Source organism: Panthera leo, chromosome F2 (assembly GCF_018350215.1).
Source record: "Panthera leo isolate Ple1 chromosome F2, P.leo_Ple1_pat1.1, whole genome shotgun sequence".
NCBI classification, from domain to species: Eukaryota; Metazoa; Chordata; class Mammalia; order Carnivora; family Felidae; genus Panthera; species Panthera leo.
In genome coordinates, this window is record NC_056695.1 from 22,155,867 (window position 1) to 22,171,978 (window position 16,112).

The 16,112-nt window shown below is 37.3% G+C and overlaps 1 protein-coding gene across 1 annotated transcript in view; it reads right to left on the minus strand.

Annotated features, from left to right (window-relative positions):
- TRPA1 (transient receptor potential cation channel subfamily A member 1) overlaps positions 1–16,112 on the minus strand; it is a 55,347-nt gene that overhangs the window by 9,459 nt on the left and 29,776 nt on the right. The window contains exons 15-23 of the mRNA XM_042924314.1: positions 15,755–15,848; positions 10,139–10,198; positions 9,528–9,626; positions 6,960–7,030; positions 5,882–6,044; positions 5,004–5,093; positions 3,198–3,367; positions 1,526–1,655; positions 949–1,131 (exon numbers count right to left, since the gene is read on the minus strand). Coding sequence (XP_042780248.1) covers positions 949–1,131; positions 1,526–1,655; positions 3,198–3,367; positions 5,004–5,093; positions 5,882–6,044; positions 6,960–7,030; positions 9,528–9,626; positions 10,139–10,198; positions 15,755–15,848 — 1,060 coding nt within the window. The remainder of the gene's footprint in view (positions 1–948; positions 1,132–1,525; positions 1,656–3,197; positions 3,368–5,003; positions 5,094–5,881; positions 6,045–6,959; positions 7,031–9,527; positions 9,627–10,138; positions 10,199–15,754; positions 15,849–16,112) is intronic.

A 16,112-nucleotide genomic window follows, 5' to 3' on the forward strand; every position in this document is an offset into this window, starting at 1 on the left:
TAATGATCTTCTGAAACGTCAGCAATTCTAAGAGAAGAATGTGGGCTTTATGTCATTCTTAATTATTCTTAGTGCTATCCTTTATGTTTCTAGGTCATCAAAATAAAACTCTGGATTTGTATCAAGTAAGTGAATCAAAACATTAAGTAGTATTTTTTTTTCTTTCCAGAAACATTGTACAGGACAATCTCTGGCGCATAGTCTCACTCAGAAAATGTATTGAATGTGTGCATATATGCATAAATAAGGAAAAAACATGCACTGTCAGGTCAGCTCGGGCTCTCCATGGACCTGAGATGTACTTCTGTCTGCATTGGCTAACGTGGTCATGGCTAGAGCAGGTTCTCTGTGAAGGGCATGTTCACATCTGCTGAGGATTTTCAACCTGTAACTGGTTTAGAGATGGCATCTGAATGCCACAGATTCCCTCATGCCTGAGAGGCTCTTTGCCACTTGAATATCTGATCGATGAGAAATTTAAGAGCAGAGATGAGGTTTAATCCTTTATTCCCTCAAGGTCTCTGCCTAACCTCTGACCCCCACCCTAACACCAGAGCAGTACACACCATTTATCTTTATTTCCTTATTCTGCTTTATAGTTCTTCATAGATAGCATTTATCACTCCCATAACATGATACTACATAGTTATTTATTTACTACCTCATGACTAGTTTATAATGTAAGGACGGGGTATTGGTCTATTCATCACTGTTTCCCAGCACCTGGATCAGTGTCTAGATTATTCATAAGTATCTGCCAAATGAATGCATCTTGGCATCCCCTGGGCTTTAGTGCTGTGTCTGGTACTAAATAAATGTTGAATGAGTGGATTTTACAATAGTCCCTAATTCCTTTCATGGAGGAAGATTAAGGAGGCTAAAAATAATGATCACTGTCAAATGCCCCAAATGATCAACAAACAGAAAACACAAGGATAAATTACTTACAAGTAAATTCATGAGCACAATTGGGACAAACATTGTGAAGGCAATAAGCTGTGCAAAAGACAGAACTGGATATACCAATTCATTTCTCAAAAATGGTTCTAGGAAGGCATCGCGGTAATTAATATCTCCTAGCATCATGCTGAAGGTCTGGATTATAGAAAGCAATGGAGAGCTGAAAGCATCCTGAGAAAAGATGGTAAGGTAAAAATGCAATGCAAAACGTGTACAATGAAAAAATGTTTTCTGGAGAGTAAAATGATAAAAAGCATATTTAAAATACTCTTTTAAATCACAGGACTATGTCTAATGATAAGAACTACTAATAAATTGGTGATAAAGTCATCAAAAATATCTTTTCTACACATATAACAAATAATCACGCATTATATTTAAACTTTTTGACAATGGGAAAAAGTCATGAGGTAGGGCTGCAATAAAAATCATTTGAAGGCTATTTTATCAGACAAAAAGATAAAGTCCTATTACTATAAATTTTCTAGGCCATTCAGATTTAAGTATAAATATGTATTCCCAATATTCACAGCAACAGAATTAAGTACTGATGCAAGAGCCTCACCTGTATACTCAGGAGGACGTAGAAACTGAGGCCAAAAGCCAAAAGTAGGAAGACAAACACGACTGTAGACCTCAACAGAGTTTTCATAATTACCTCCAACATAACGATGAAAATTCCACAATTTTCAAATCTAGGCATATTTAAAAATTATATATTCACTTTTCTGGTCAAACTGTATTTCATTCAATGTCTATATTTATCATGCATTAGGTACTAGGTTTCACAGGTGAGTCACACTTTCAAAAAGGAGACAGAATTCATCAATAGTCATCTTACTTTCAAGCTGTTCACTAAACAGCTTTGCTGCTTCTTCTTTCTTGTTAACGTTGATCTTTGTCCTACAACTTGACCACTAGGCATTACTTCACACAAAGGAGGAGAGAAAAATCTTCCCAGTATCAAAGAAAGTGCTACCAAAGCTTAATAAATGGATCTGAGAGGTGAGATGGGTGATGCAGCCAGTGGAGACTCCACATGAGCTCATGTACCTGAAGGGCACCTGCGTATGGTTTATTCACCATCCTCATGACCTCCTGAGGTTTCTTTTTTCTTTCCCAGCAACCAACATTGTGAAATGTTTGGGTAGGTAATAGGTGTGCCATCCAGCCACCAATGTGGACATTTCCTTTGGCAAAGACAACTTGTTAAAGGGGGAATCACAAGAGTTTAAAGCTGCAAAGGACTTCAGAGGTCTCAGAAACTTAGCTCCCAAGAGTTGTCTAGTAACTCGGTAAGGTCACTGATGACAAAGCCAAAGGAATGACAGTACCTAGACTTGCCCTGAAGCCTTTTGATGTCCAGACCACTACTCTTCCCACTATACCATGTCCTTTTAAAGGGGCTGGCTTCAACCCTCCAGCATTGTGTGCATGACATATAGAAAATATGGTAGGGAAAGCATTGTCCCTGGGGTTGGAAAGACGGGTAAAAGTGCTTACATCTTGACTTACTAGCTGAGATCCTGGGAAAGTTACTTAGCCCTTCATCTTCTTTTATATACCACAAGTGATTACAAGTTATCTTTACAATAACTAGAGGTAAATGTTAAGATATGTGAAATAACAATTATGGGAGGTAGGAGAGCTTTGCCCTTTGTTCCCCCTCTAGAATTAGATTCTTTGAGCTTATTTTCTTCTCCTAAATCGCTATTATTCCCCATACCTATCACTTTATTTTGACTGTTTTAATCTAAAGTAAATGCTTAGCAAATAATACCAAGTAAAACCAAGAATAGCCAATACTTTTATTCCCATTTACTCCCCCCACTTAATCTAGATTTGTCTTGACCTGGGGTAATGTTGCCACTCAGAAGATATTTGGCAATATCTGGATACACTTTTTGTTGTCACATGGTGGGGAGGGGGGTTGCTACTGGTCATCTAGCGGATAGAGGCCAGGGATGCTGTTAAACATTTTACAATGCACAGGACAGCCCCCCACAACAAAAAATTATCTGGCCCCAAATTTCAGTAGTGCCAAGGTTGAAAAATCCTGGTCTATACTCTGAACTCCAAACCTCCCTCCCCTTTTCCTTAATACATATTAAGGTACCTCCACAGTCTAAAACAATTGGAAAAGGAATAAGCCAATTATAAATATGGTACTTACAACAGTTATTCTTTTAATATTAAAAATGTCTAAGGGATACAGAAATCATTCAAGCTGGCTTTACCTTTGGAGATACAGTAAGAAGTTCATCCAGTAGAAGTATATAGCAATCGCTCCACATTGCCACTGCACATAAGCTGGTATACCAATGAATAAGGGTGACACAAAAATGATACTTGTTGTGTAGATAATCCATTCAGCTCCATTGGCATTATCCAAGATGTAATTCCTTTTCTGGGGTTAAAAAGAATTCAGAATTACCACAGGTAGAGACCAGGACCTAGCATCTTATGGATGATTTTATATATATATGTGTGTGTATATATATATATACACACACATATATATATGTATATACATATATATACATATATATATATGTATATATACGTATATATATGTGTGCGTATATGTATATGTATTATGTATATGTATATGTATATGTATATGTATATGTATATGTATAATGTTGACCAGTAGCAACAACTGTCTGGCATTGCAGTTGGACAGGTTTAGGACCAAGGAGCCAGCTTCTGCCATCCTGGACTACACTCAGCCCTGGGTACGGACCAGTGTTGAAGGTGGCCCAATCTGTTCTGTTGAATTGGCACTTTGGGAATCTGATGCCTAAGTAAATTCTACAACTTTGTGGGCTTTCTCTGAGTCCATTCCTTCTTAAGGAAAGTCCTGGGAAGCTGCAGGTTGGTTTAGTAATTCCTTTATGCCTGTGTAAGGACATGCATATAGATTTCTCAGGATACAAATGAACTAAAGCTTCTTCTAAGGAGGTTTGAGACCTGTGCTAAGACTTAATTGCCGTAACAATTTGATGTCATTTCCTATCATTAAAAATTTCAAGTTTTGGACATCAAATTTTCTATAGAGGTGACAATTTCAGTATCAATTAAAAAATGTGGAGACCAAGTCTGTTAGAGAAATCATATAACTTTATAGTTCAATTTAGAGTATAATCTATAAAAAATGAGAATTATGATGAGATTAAATAATATGCCCTCAATCATTCAAACTACAATGCAATACAGTCTAACTCTCAGAATTGTGACAATCTACTGAAACTATATACAGACACACACACTTGCAAATATATAGTACCAAACAAATGCAAAGCATTGTAATGGTCATTGACATTCTTTAAGGCAGGTATCAATGTGCTTATATAAAAGTAAATTTTCACATACAATGAGGTACTTATAAAAGTTACATATCTTATAAAAATAACATTCACAAAAAAATGAATAATAAAAGACTTTAAATAAAAGATTGATGCCATTTATTAACCAAAGCAAGGACCTGTAGATAATTCACATAATTCTTGAGTCTGATCTGAACTTGGTTCATCCATTTAAAAGCATGAAGTAAAAATTATGCTATAAAAAGTTCCCAAATTTTTATTATAACTTGAGAATTTTATCCAGTAAAGAAAAGCATTCTTATTAAGAAAGGAATTAAAAGACCCATTTGAAATGGAACCATGGGCCAAGTCCTTTATAAATAGTTATATTCAAAAGTACCTAATTCAAAATCCAGCTATCATGTTAGCAAAATATCAAACTGATAGAGAAAATACAGAAAAGTCATTCATAAGTTCATTTGTAGACAAACTCATACAGACTAGAACTAGAACATCTCTACTTCAGATTTATCAAATAGGCACCATCCGATGCAAGAATCTTGTCTAAAATCATGTGATTTCTACAGTTTGAAAAGTTTATGTTTGGTACTTCCAATCTATACATTGGTCAAGTTATGTGATTTTAGTCTGACATATATTGTTCAATAATAGTTTAGCAATTTATGTTCTGCATATTAAAATATTTGCAACTTTAGAGATATAAAATGTATCATGTACCTGTTGGAAAATTTGGACCACTTCTTTGCAATATCCAAATATACTTGATAAAAAAACTAAAATCATACAAACTTTTATAGAATAGGAATTCTGAAACAAAAATGTGTAAAACAGTTATGAAAGATAGCAAATAAAACACTTTTGCTTTTGCATAATTTCCACTATTAAATATTTAATTTTCTTCTTCATTTCTATGTACCGTTATATTTGCTTTAAACAGAAAATTACTGTGATACCAATATAAAGACACATACTCATTTCATAATGTCCTAAGAGGTTCAAAAATCACCAAATGAACTCTAAAAGAGTATGAATCTGTAGACCTATGTAAAATGTGTTTTACTATGGTAAAATACACATAACATAAAATTTACCATTTTAAAAGTTTTACATTTTACACGTACATTTACATTCCAAAATGTATAATTCTGTGGCATGAAGTACATTTACTATATTATACAACCATCGCCACCATCTATCATCATCTAGCTCTATAACTTTTTTTCTATCACTCCCAAACAGAAGCCATGCATCCACTAAGAATGACCCCCTCTTCCTAAAATCCCAGACAGCCATAAATCTGCTTTATTGTAGACATATTTTAAAGTAGTATATACTTCAGTATTAAAGCTACTATCTCATATGTCCATTCCTTTAAATTAATTTACGAACTCATTTATTGACTAAATTATTTATATTCCCTCGCATTTCACAAAAGATCTTAGGAAAAATTGTTCACATATGAATCATACAGTCCATAATAATAAAAGCCTTAATATTTCAGATTTACTATGGGGTTAGCATTTCTGAGGAAAAAAACACACCTGTAATAATCTTTTATTTTAAAAATTTGAAATATGATGACTTATCAAAAATACCTTGGTGTCTAATATTTCTGAATGATTACTAGTTTCATTGATGATTCCAGTTGAGTTGAAAGCCATACCTGGCTTTATACTGACAACAAGAAAGGTCATAGGCAGGAGACCAAGACAGTAAGATCCTAGGTTCATAATATGGGCTCTAAACCCATAAGCCAACCTACAAAAATAAATCACAATCTCAACAAAAAATATTTACTTAAGACAGCCTGTGGAAAAGGTAGTTATAATCTCTCTCAGAAATCTATTTGGTAAATTCATTGAACTTTAGAACCAAGATCTTCAAATTCACCTTTTTTCATTTTCAGAAAAGAATCTCAACTTCCCAGGAAATCATGACTTACTTAAAATATCTCACCAATTAACGGAAGAACAGAGACTTTAGCTCATATTTTCTGACTTCCACGTTGATTGCTCTTCCCAGGTACCCCTCTCACTTTACTGTCCACTAAACTGCAAGGCCCAGCAATGCTTCTTCATATCTCACACAGGGGTTTCTACCTCCTAAATATTTCATTTAATGTCAAAAATAAACAACATCAGCATTCTTAATACCAAAACATTTGCCTTTGACACATTTCTTTTTCAAAGTGTAACACATTAATATAATAAAGTCCAGGGGCATCTGGGTAGCTCAGTTGGTTAGGTGTCCAACCCTTGGTTTTGGCTCACATCACGATCTCACATCACATCACGGTTCACAGGTTTGAGCCCCGTGTAGGACTCTGCTCTGACAGTGCGGACAGGGGATTCCCCCTGCCCCACACCACTGTCTCAAAATAAATCAATAAACTTAAAAAAATCGAAAACATATTATTTAAGAGACTTTAAATTATTAAAAAGAAATACTACTTGGAGCACCTGGATGGCTCAGGTGATTAAGTATCTCACTGTTGATTTTAGATCAGGTCGTGATCGCATGGTTCCTGGGTTCAAGCCCCACATCAGGCTCCATGCTGACAGTGCAGAGCCTGCTTGGGATTTTCTCTCTGCCTCTCCCCTACTTGCTCGCTCTTTCAAAAATAAACTTAAAAAAAATACATACATACATACATACATACTGCTTAATACCCACCATTTCATAAGTAAATATTCTTTACATACAGGGTGATTGAGAAGCTCTATGCGGTTATGTTGTACCATTGCCTGAGAATAATAAAAATAAATCATATTAAACTATTAAGTACAAACTAAGTTTTTTGTTTGCTGGTTTTATAACTTTAATATTATAAAAGTAACACTTTATGAAAATTTGAAAAATCAAAAATTATATCAGGAATGTATTTTTAAAAAACCACAAGCTAGAACCATTTTATATGAATGCACTTACTTGATTCATTTTGTCTCTTTCAATTTCTTACCAGTTGAGATAGAATAAGCACTTTAATCTTACACAAAGTTACAACTGGAAAGGGTATTAAAAATAAACGAGCAAGAGCTACACTCATTCTTTCCCTGAAGAAACTCAGGCTTATCTCTCTAGAAGGATTTTAAATAGTAGAGTACTCATAGTCATTAAATTAGCTTGTGGATTAAGTTTTCATGAATTATTGGGAACTAATATCTATTTTAAAAACAATTTTTAATTATTCAAGAAATACACAGAGGAAGTGACATCAGCAAGATGGTGGAATAGGAAGTCCTGGACCATCTATGCCCATGGAGACAAGACCTATCACAACTTAACAATACCTGGACCAATTGCTTTTGTGAGAAATACAGAAACCAGTTAAGAGGTTCCTATACCCCAAGTGAACCTGTAGCCAAGAAGAATCACATCAAAAACAGTAGGAAAATTCATGGCATTTACTTGCCATAGCCCCTCTCCCAGCACAGAACAATGAGATCAAGAGAAAATCCCCAACTCCTGGCTTCTACCTGAAGAGGAAAGCGATATGTGGAATGTTCTAATTGTTCAGGGAGTGGCCCAAGGGACTGGTTTCTGTCTTGCCTGAATCTAAGCACTGATAGGTCCATCCAGTCTCTCAGACTTCTGTGAACAATAATTTCCTATCGCAGACCAGCTCTCCTTCCAGAAGAACCCCACTCAGCTCAGATATAATGAGAGATTTGTTAGTTATTAAGGCATTATTCAATTATGCTAAAAGCCAACCACTAAGTGAGGTGTATTTATTCAAGCAAACCTGTGTCATATAAATTATTCTGAGTCTATAGTATACAAAGCCTATTTCCTCTTAGAAGCTACAAAGTTTTATTTCCTCCTTATTCTGCTGGTGGAAACAAACTCTGGTAGAAGTATTGCCTGTTCTTCAAATTATAATTTAAAAACCTCCACATACACACACAAAAATTCTAAGTAGAGCTATAGTATAGTTACTTTTAGGTGACTTTGTTATTCAGTCTGAACTAAAATAACAACTACAAAACATGACATACTCCAGCAGAGGTAAAATGTTTTGCATAGAGCCAGCATGAGGTTAGTTTCCACTGTCAACCTTGTGGGCATAAAATCCACAGGACTCTGCATCCCTCCCACTCCAAGTACTCAGTAAGCCTTCTAGATATCACTTAAGGTGATGGTTGGTACCATGGTCTCTATCAAAGGCTCCCATGTAGAGAAATGAATTAATTTAAAGTGAATAAAAATTCCCAATTGGTCTAGACCAGTGCTGTCCAATAGAACTTTCTGCAATGATGGAAATGTCCTATATTTGTGCTGTTCAATATGAGAGCCACAAGGCACATAGTCTACTGAGCGCTTGCAATGTGGGTACTGCAAATGAGGAAATAAACTTTGAATTTTAAGTAGTCACACATGGCTAGCGTTTACTGTATTAGACAACACAGATCTAGACCCTAGACCACAATTTGGAAATCACTTTCAAATAGGTTTTCTTTTGCTTGCAACAGGGTTAATTTGTTGCCAGTGTGTACAGGGCTGGGTCGCCATTCCCACATGGCACCAATCTGTTGATGCTGCTAGCTGCTCTCCCTTTAGACGAGGAGCCCACTCATCAGTTACGTCTTTCCTCTGCAGTTATGTATTTGAGTTGGAGACCCCCGATTTAGACTGCAGTGGATCATCTTGCATGGCTTTTATTGTCCCGTCTGCTAGAAATGTAAAATCCACTTTGGAGTAAGAGCTGGTTTGGTTTTAAGTCTCTCGGGCAATTTGGGTCCATACTGTGCATGTTAGGCCTGATTTCAGATTGGGATCACTCCTCCAGAAGGATCAAAGAGCTTCTGAAAGGTCAGAGTTTACCATGGAGCGCCTTAGATTGAACTTAGTATCTGTGATTGTAAAATGTCGCCCCTACATTTTCCTGTGGCTTGCATGGAGAAAACTCTTAAATATATAGGTCTATATTTAGATGGATGGAGTCAGGGAGTAAGCACTGACTGTCAGCCTATGTTGTCCATGGTTTATTGGATTTTGAATGAGGCAGGTTTGACATGACCATTAGAACTAAAGTGATTAAGAGTGTAGAACTTTAAGGGGACTAAAGTAAAGGATCTGTGGAAAATGACTGCTTTCTTCACTGAAAAGTAAAGGATTAGGACACATGGCAGAGAGAGACATCAAACTGTAAATGTGGAATTCTCTTCAGGCCCCTCCCTGGAAACATACCAAAACACAGAACCCATGTAGAAACTACCTAGATAGTGAAAACACTGGACTTACGTTGAGGGTTGTAAGAGGCTCATATGTAACATCCTGTGCAGGTGTTACTTTCTTGGTAAATTCTAATGGACACTGAAGATACCTGAAATTATACTCAATCTGTAGAAGACACAATTTTTAAAACATTAACAATCTAGTATACACCCCAAAGCAGGTCTTGACAAATCATATACGTAAGTCTACCATTCTTCTGAAAATTAAATATTTCAAATAAAATTGAGTCATTTTGTCTGAAGAAATGTAGATTGTTATTTCATATGAATTAAAAAAAATATCCTGAAAGGCTGTTACGTAACCTTCTATAACCCACAGTCATGGAAGAAGATGAATTCTCAAAAGACCACTCAGATCTTTGGAATTTCATTCTTCAGGTTAGTACTACCCAAAAAAATACAAAGACTAGAAACAACCCTAAATAATGCTATTAGAAACAATTAAAATATTGGGGGAAAACCAAGGAAAAATTCTCTCACAAGCAGAGGATATAATCATATGACAAATGAAGACAGTAATTACCACCTTCTGAGACTGTGGAACTCTAGTAACATTGTTTTTAGTATTCATTAAAGAATTATAATAAACTTTCAATGACCATGATAAAACAAACTTACATAATAGTCTTGGCAGGACTTGTCTCTTTTGGAGGGCATCATGCAACAATCTAAAAGGACCTTTAAGAGAGAAAACATGGCTACGACATTGGTCAGAAAACGAAATGAGAGATGGGATTTGATCCCATTTCAAAAATTATACCCAAGACACTCCCCTCTCCCTTTCCTTTATTTCTGGTACTTCAAAGATAAACTATAATCCATGCCATTCAGGAACAAAGTTTAAAATATAAAGTTTTCAACTACTACCACATGCCTCAGAAATACCTAGTGATTCTGAAAAATATGCCTAAGAATGAAATCACATTTACTAAAATTTGAGTCAAAATTATTTTGTGAGTTTTACCCAAGAGTTGATGTCCTTCTGGCCTTCTACAGAATATATAGCTTATAAAGGGTTCCTTTGCTCCATCTATATCTCATCTTCTATACTGCTCCAGCATGGAGTGCTGTGTTGGTTTCTGTCCTCGCTTGATGAACAACACTGACAAAGTATTTGCCCAGAGCAGCATGAACAGCATACTGAAGGACAGAGGTTAAATGAAGAAATATTGAACGCCCTTCAGGTGCTTGAGAAAAGGGGAGAACACTTAAGGGATCATTACAGCTACCTCTAGGACATGTAGGGATAAATGTTTTTGTGGGGTCCCTGTTAACATAAACTATTTCAGTCACCCCCAATCTGTGTGCTGGCACCTTTCTGGTGCCCAAATTCATCATCCCAAGAAAGGAATACTGCCCAGTCAGATTGTTCTCCTGGAGAAGAATCTGGACACAAAAAGCTCCAGATGATTCCACCAGTGTGTCCCCCAAAACTCCTGGGGCATCTGGTCAACCCCACCTGCAAGAAGCAAGGGTAGAGGACTGGACAGCACCCCTTCATGAAGGAGAGAAACAGGGACCCAGGCCCCATTGGGAGGGCACCCCTGTCCTGCTGGTAGTCTCAAACACCCGGAGGGACTTAAAAAATTTTCGGTCTCGGGGCGCCTGGGTGGCTCAGTCGGTTAAGCGGCCGACTTTGGCTCAGGTCATGATCTCGCGGTCCGTGAGTTTGAGCCCCACGTCGGGCTCTGTGCTGACAGCTCAGAGCCTGGAGCCTGTTTCAGATTCTGTGTCTCCCTCTCTCTGACCCTCCCCCGTTCATGCTCTGTCTCTCTCTGTCTCAAAAATAAATAAACATTAAAAAAAATTTTTTTTTCAGTCTCTGTTGGTGACCAGGCAGTGATACTAAGGATCATAAAAAGCACCCCAAGAAATAAGGACAAAATTAGTCAGTAGTGCTGTGCAAGGCAGAACCAGAGAAGCAGGTCTGAGACTGTTTGAGACCTTTTTAATTAATAACCAGCATAAGCTACAGAAAGGAAGGTGGAAACATGGGGAGGAACTATGTAAATTACTCAAGTGTATGATGTGAGGCTAAACTAAAAGTTATTTAAGGACAAATTCACAATACTAAAATGCAAGCAAATTATCGAAAATGAACTAGAAAATATATAATCATGTAAAGAAAAGAAAAATTAATCATAATCCCACAATTGTAGTAATTCTTATTAACATTTTGGTGTAATCTTTTAAGTTCCTTTCCATGTTTTCCATATGTGAGTATTTCTAACATATTTTTTTTACTGTTATTAATGCTACATAAAACATTACTATATGTAAATCTGTATCTCTGTTCATTAGGACAGATTCCAACAACTAGAATTATTGAGTAAGAAATTCTGAGATCATTTTCAATCCTGAATATTTATGTTCCCTTTGATGAATTTAAGTACTTGAAATGCTAACCTATGAACTGGACGGGCCCCAATTTCTATTGGATATTGTAAAGGAAAAAAATGCATGTGAAGTACTTAGCACATACTAAGTGCTTACTGACAAGTAAAAACAGTTAAGTGTGAGTAGCTGTAGTACTAATAACCAACCACACAAGCAGTATAATAACAGTAGGTTGTACAAGGTATGAATACTTCATATATCTTGCCTCTACTTTTTGTAATCACTTTGTAAGATCAGTATCAGTGTCACTTGTTTGGAGATGAAGTAGAAAATGAAGTTCAGGGAGGAAATGACTCACCTAAAGCAGTAGCATGAGCCAGGACCAAAACCCAGGACCATCAGGCTCTAATTTTGTCCCTGTGCCCCTGTCTTACTATGTCTCACTGCCTCCTCCATATTTGAATATATTTTCCCTCTGAATGACAGCCAAAGGCATCTTTTTTTTAATTATTATTATTCTTTGTCCCAATCTTCAAATATCAACCTTCTCAGGAGGTTTTTACCTGCATCCTTAAACACGCACATGCTCAACAGTTCATGGGTGTTTCTCTTGTAGTGAAAGTCCAGTTACATGCTGGGTATATGTTCAATCCAGCACAGAGAATCACACACTTGGAGGCCCACAGAAGCCAGGGGGTAGTATAAATGAATGAACTGTGCCAGCATTAAGAGCTCTTCTCCACTGTTTTTGAAATGTTGTCTCTCCTTGGGCTGGTTTCTGTCTTTACAATTTGGGTAAGGTCATACATAGAGAAATATCTCTCGACTACAAGGAGAGCAGCTGCACCAAAATGACAATACATGGCAATGAACGGTAGGCATTAGACTGAGTATACAAAAGGAAGAGGTGGGACTCGCGGGCCAATGGTGGAGAAGTAGGGGTACCCGAAGTTCCCTCGTCCCTCAAACACAGAAGTGTTGAGGCCAAAGGACTTTGAATTCCAAGAGTCTGGGCTGCAGAGGGACAGAGACGTCCCTAAGGACTCACCAGGACAAGCTGGTGGGCCATAGGTGTATGACCGTGGGAGAGAGAAAACAGGCTGCGTAGGCAAGGAGGGGAGGGATCCCCTTCTGCGGAGAGACAAAGGGAAGAGAAAGAGAAGCTGGGGAAGCATAGGACTGTATCTGGACGAGAGGAAAACCATGGAACAGGATGGAGAAAGATACAATCTCTAACCTCTTTGACCTCAGCCACAGCAATTTCTTGGTTCACATATTTCCAAAGGTAAGGGAATTAGAAGCAAAAATGAATTACTGGGACCTCATCAAGATAAAAAGCTGCTTCACTGCAAAGGAAATAATCAACAAAACTAAAAGGCAACTGACAGAATGGGAAAAGATATTTGCAAATGACATATCAGATAAAGGGTTAGTATCCAAAATCTATAAAGAACTTACCAAACTCCACACCCGAAAAACAAATAACCCAGTGAAGAAATGGGCAGAAAACATGAATAGACACTTCTCTAAAGAAGACATCTGGATGGCCAACAGGCACATGAAAGATGCTCAACGTCACTCCTCATCAGGGAAATACAAATCAAAACCACACTCAGATATCACCTCACGCCAGTCAGAGTGGCCAAAATGAACAAATCAGGAGACTACAGATGCTGGAGAGGATGTGGAGAAACGGGAACCCTTTTGCACTGTTGGTGGGAATGCAAACTGGTGCAGCCACTCTGGAAAACAGTGTGGAGGTTCCTCAAAAAATTAAAAATAGACCTACCCTATGACCCAGCAATAGCACTGCTAGGAATTTACCCAAGGGATACAGGAGTACTGATGCATAGGGGCACTTATACCCCAATGTTTATAGCAGCACTCTCAACAATAGCCAAATTATGGAAAGAGCCTAAATGTCCATCAACTGATGAATGGATAAAGAAATTGTGGTTTATATACACAATGGAGTACTACGTGGCAATGAGAAAGAATGAAATATGGCCCTTTGTAGCAACGTGGATGGAACTGGAGAGTGTGATGCTAAGTGAAATAATCCATACAGAGAAAGACAGATACCATATGTTCTCTTATGTGGATCCTGAGAAACTTCACAGAAACCCATGGGGAGGGGAAGGAAAAAAAAAAAGAAAAAAAAGAGGTTAGAATGGGAGAGAGAGCCAAAGCATAAGAGACTCTTAAAAACTGAGAACAAACTAAGGGTTGATGGGGGGTGGGAGGGAGGGGAGGGTGGGTAATGGGTATTGAGGAGGGCACCTTTTGGGATGAGCACTGGGTGTTGTATGGAAACCAATTTGACAATAAATTTCATATATTGAAAAAAAAAGATAAAAAGCTGCTTCACTGCAAAGGAAATAACCAACAAAACTAAAAGGCAACTGACAGAATGGGAAAAGATATTTGCAAATGACATATCAGATAAAGGGTTAGTATCCAAAATCTATGAAGAACTTACCAAACTTGATACCCGAAAAACAAATAATCCAGTGAAGAAATGGGCAGAAAACATGAATAGACACTTTTCCAGAGAAGAAATCCAGATGGCCAACAGACACATGAAAAGATGCTCAATGTCACTCATCACCAGGAAAATACAAATCAAAATCACACTGAGATACCACCTCACACCAGTCAGAGTGGCTAAAATTAACAACTCAGGAAACGACAGATGCTGGCAAGGACGTACAGAAATGGGAACCCTCTTGCACTGTTGGTGGGAATGCAAACTGGTGCAGCCACTCTGGAAAACACTGTGGAGGTTCCTCAAAAAATTAAAAATAGATCTACCCTATGACCCAGCAATAGCATTGCTAGGAATTTATCCAAAGGATACAGGAGTGCTGATTCATAGGGGCACATGTACCCCAATGTTTATAGCCACACTTTCAACAGTAGCCAAATTATGGAAAGAGCCTAAATGTTCATCAACTAATGAATGGATAAAGAAGATGTAGTTTATACATACAATGGAATACTACTGGTCAATGAGAAAGAATGACATGCCATTTGCCGCAACGTGGATGAAACTGGAAGGTATTATGCTAAGTCAGTCAGAGAAAGACATATATGTTTTCACTCATATGTGGAACTTGAGAAACTTAAGGGGGAAGTGAAGGGGGAAAAATAGTTACAAATAGGGAGGGAGGGAGGCAAAACATAAGAAACTCTTAAATACAGAGAACAAACTGAGGACTGATTGGGGGGTGGGGGGAGAGGGGAAAATGGGTGATGGGCTTGGAGGATGGCACTTGTTGGGATGAACACTGGGTGTTGTATATAAGTGATGAACCATGGGAATCTACCCCCAAAACCAAGAACATATTGTACTCACTATATGTTAGCCAATTTGATGATAAATCGCATTAAAAAAAAAAAAAAAAAAGGAACAGGTGGGATGTATCAAATGGGAGAGTGCTTGCCCTATCTCAAGGAAGCAGCTAGTACTTGCCCGGAAGTTTGTGCCTCACCAGATCTGATTTTTACAGGAAGCCAGATATCTGGATCCTTAAGAGAGGCATACTGGTTTTAAATGTTAACAACTAATGCAGATTTGAAACAATAACATACGTGCCCCCAAAAAACTACCTGGAGGCTGTATTCCACCAGCAACCACCATTAGTAGTCTCTGTTCTCGATTTGGATTATTCTAATAAAAAATGTTGACCATGTTTTCCTATATTCCATATAAAAACTAACATCATTCTTTGATTCAAGGAAACACTTGTTGGCTAACTTCTCTGATCAATAGCCTACTGTTAGAAACTTTACTTTAAAAATGAAAATTACATTTACTTTGTGATTACAGCAATAAATCCTCATATTATATTATATGCCAAGCATATACCCAGAATCAGTTTTGTCTGGAGAGCTTACCTTCATGCATTCAGGGAGGTATTCTACCATTTCCATAACTGGACATTTATTGCTTGGAGAATAATGACTAAAAACCTTAAGGCATTCTTCCCATCTATTAAAAAGCAAAACAAAACAAAACAAAAAACAATGGTGATAGTAATAAAACAATCACAAGTCATAATTCTTCGGTTCTACACCACAAAGATGCCAGTTGAAATTCAAGATTATAACTTTAGGAGAAACCTGAAATTGTTCCAATGGAACCAATATTCACGAATCAAGATCAAACCATTAATAGGATCCTTGTCCATTAGTGGAAATTAGAAATGTGGGAAAATTCTAGGATGGATATAATCACTGTTCTTTTTCTCTAAAT